The sequence below is a fragment of the Sturnira hondurensis genome, unplaced genomic scaffold (assembly GCF_014824575.4).
Source record: "Sturnira hondurensis isolate 20B ecotype Veracruz unplaced genomic scaffold, ASM1482457v3 Scaffold0005819, whole genome shotgun sequence".
NCBI lineage: Eukaryota > Metazoa > Chordata > Mammalia > Chiroptera > Phyllostomidae > Sturnira > Sturnira hondurensis.
Genome location: NW_028078450.1, coordinates 1 through 2,678, shown reverse-complemented (window position 1 = coordinate 2,678; position 2,678 = coordinate 1). Strand labels below are relative to the sequence as shown.

The 2,678-nt window shown below is 47.6% G+C and overlaps 1 gene segment (V, D, J or C); it reads right to left on the bottom strand.

The window, feature by feature from the left end:
- Positions 1-1,714: 1,714 nt before the first annotated feature.
- Positions 1,715-2,336, bottom strand: LOC118988127 (immunoglobulin lambda variable 2-23-like). The segment is given in 3 exon segments: positions 1,715-1,782; positions 1,869-2,165; positions 2,278-2,336. Coding segments are annotated over 3 exon segments (411 nt in total).
- Positions 2,337-2,678: the final 342 nt, after the last annotated feature.

The following is a 2,678-nucleotide window of genomic DNA, read 5'->3' as shown; positions in this document are numbered from 1 at the left end:
GCTTTCTACTGGTGTTCAGCACAGGGACTTTGTCACACACGCAACCTATCAACCCGCTCACCCTGTTACCATCATTACACAGACACAGGATTGTGACTCAGAACCTGATACTGCGTCTCCNAAAGAGAAATTGGGGTTTCACTTTAGATGAGAAACACTGGAAGGGTTAATGGGGGCTCTTACACCCTACGTACATCAACAGAAATTATAAAATACTGGCATTGCTGTTAAATTCAGAGAGAAGGAAATGCCCAAGATGCCAGGGAGGATCATCAGGGCAGTTGTCACTCTGCTTTCTACTGGTGTTCAGCACAGGGACTTTGTCACACACGCACCCTATCAACCCGCTCACCCTGTTACCATCATTACACAGACACAGGATTGTGACTCAGAACCTGATACTGCGTCTCAAATAGCAGAGACCCCTTCCCACTGTGCTGTGACCCAGCTGGGGATGGGTCCACCTGTGTCACTGTGGCAGCCTGGATGATTAAAGCATGAAGGTACTGACTCTTAATGAGGAAAGAAAGGAGTAACTGGAAAAATTCTGAACAAGTAACTTTAACAGAGAAGATTATAACAAAGATGTGACTCCAGGTAGGATGACTACCCACTTAGATTTGGTGAAGATAGAGGTCAATTTCAAGATCTGGAGCTGTCAGGGCTGAAGTGAGAGAATTCTCACAACCTGGGATGATGAGGTCACTGCAGGGCATCTTCTGGCTCCTAAGCTCAGCTCATTCAATGGTCAGTGATTTCTGGGCCTGAGGTATGTGTGTTTGTGCTTCATGACTCATTGAAACCAGGATCACAGATACAAACAAACTGGAACATCATGAAAATCACACAGTCTGGAAAGCCACATCCAAGATATATCTTTTTCTGTTTTTGTAAATGACTTTTCATTTATTCATATTTAGAGAGAGGGAAAGCGACAGAGAAAGAGAAGGAGAGAAACATCAATGTGTGGTTGCCTCTTACACATTACCAACATGCAACCTGGCCAGCACATACTCTGGGAGTTGAACCAACAAATCTTTAGTTCACAAGCCAGCAGTATATCCACTGAGCTACACCAGCCTGGGCCCAAGATATGTCTTGAAGAACCAAACAGCCCTTAGGAAACATCCTTGCGTAATGGGAAGACATTTCTTCTGCAGTGCTGCTTCTAGGAGAATCACTCAGGAGTCTGAGAGGAGGGGTGATTCTGAGAGAGGTAGAATCTTTCACTTAAATTTCCACATGAAACTTTTCTCATTATTGGGAATACTCAGAGCAAGAAAAGACAGACTTAAGGAGGAAGGGAAGAAAGGAATTGAGGAAGTTAAGGACGGGGGAAAGATTATAGGAAGAAAAAAAAACTTCTTTTTCTCATTCCAACACCATTTGTGGGGAACTCAGTCCATGACAGTCTGCAATGGTGTGGTAAATTAAGAGACTTAAATGACACTTTTCCAGAGTTTTGTGGGAAAACTACACAAGAAGCAGAGGGTGGGGCTCCCAGGGGCTGTTACAATGAACGGTTTGGAATGAGTCCCCTACTGGGTCCAAGAAACACATACAAAGGAACAAACCAGAGAGAGAAATTCCTTTGGATTTCATGTGTGAGAAGAGAACATGTGAAAGACAGAGTTGACCCTGTCAGGTCTGGAATGGGAGAATTCTGAGCATGTGAAAGAAACCCTGCATTTTTGAAGCTTTGGGAGAGGAGATGTCAATGGGTATCAAAGGAGTTCTCCAGGCCCTGCTGCATGAGCTCCCTGCAAAGGGATGAGGCAGCATCTGCCGAGTGAGGAGGAAGGCTGTGAGTGCAGGGCGGGTTTTGGTCTCACTTCCCCATGAATTCGAACCACTGTGGAGAGTGCTACTGCTTGAGTATGAAGCACAGTAATAATCAGCCTCGTCCTCAGCCTGGAGCCCAGAGATGGTCAGGGAGGCCGTGTTGCCAGATTTGCTGCCAGAGAAGCGAGCAGGGATCCCTGAGGGTCTACTGCTGTCCCAATAAATCAGGAGTTTCGGGGCCATGCCCGGTTGTTGTTGGTACCAGGAGACATAACTACCATACCCAACATCACTGCTGCTTCCAGCACAGGAGATGGTGACCGACTGTCCAGGAGACCCGGACACCGAAGAAGGCTGAGTCAGGGGAGCCTGAGCCCAGGATCCTGAAAAGAGGAAAAACACACTCAGAGGTCACTTCAGTGCTGGCCCAGGAGAGCAGAGCTGTACAAAGAAGGAGGCCAGATGTCCCCATGGTCCCTGTCCTGGAGGTCTCACCTGAGCACTGAGTGAGGAGGTTGAGGAGGAGCAGAGTCCAGGCCATGGTGGAGATCCCCCAAGAAGGCTGCCTTCTGGGCCCACAACCCTTGGCCTGGCTCCTCCACACCTTTCTTATTCTGTCATCCTTCCTCAGAAGAGGGACGGGCCTCCATGCAAATCAGCTTCTTTTTTCTGTCTCCTCACCCCACTCTGACCTGATCCTTGGTTCTAGATATTTCGCATCCTGGGAGCAGAGCCACTCTGAGGCATTCAGTCCCTTTTGATATGGATTTTCTAAGACTGAGCCATGAAAGTGCCCAGAAAATGCACTTGAACTTAAAACGTGCCCACCCGTCCACCCAACTGCAGGTTTCACGATGTGCTCGATTGGTAAATACACTGGAAACCTCAGTACTTTA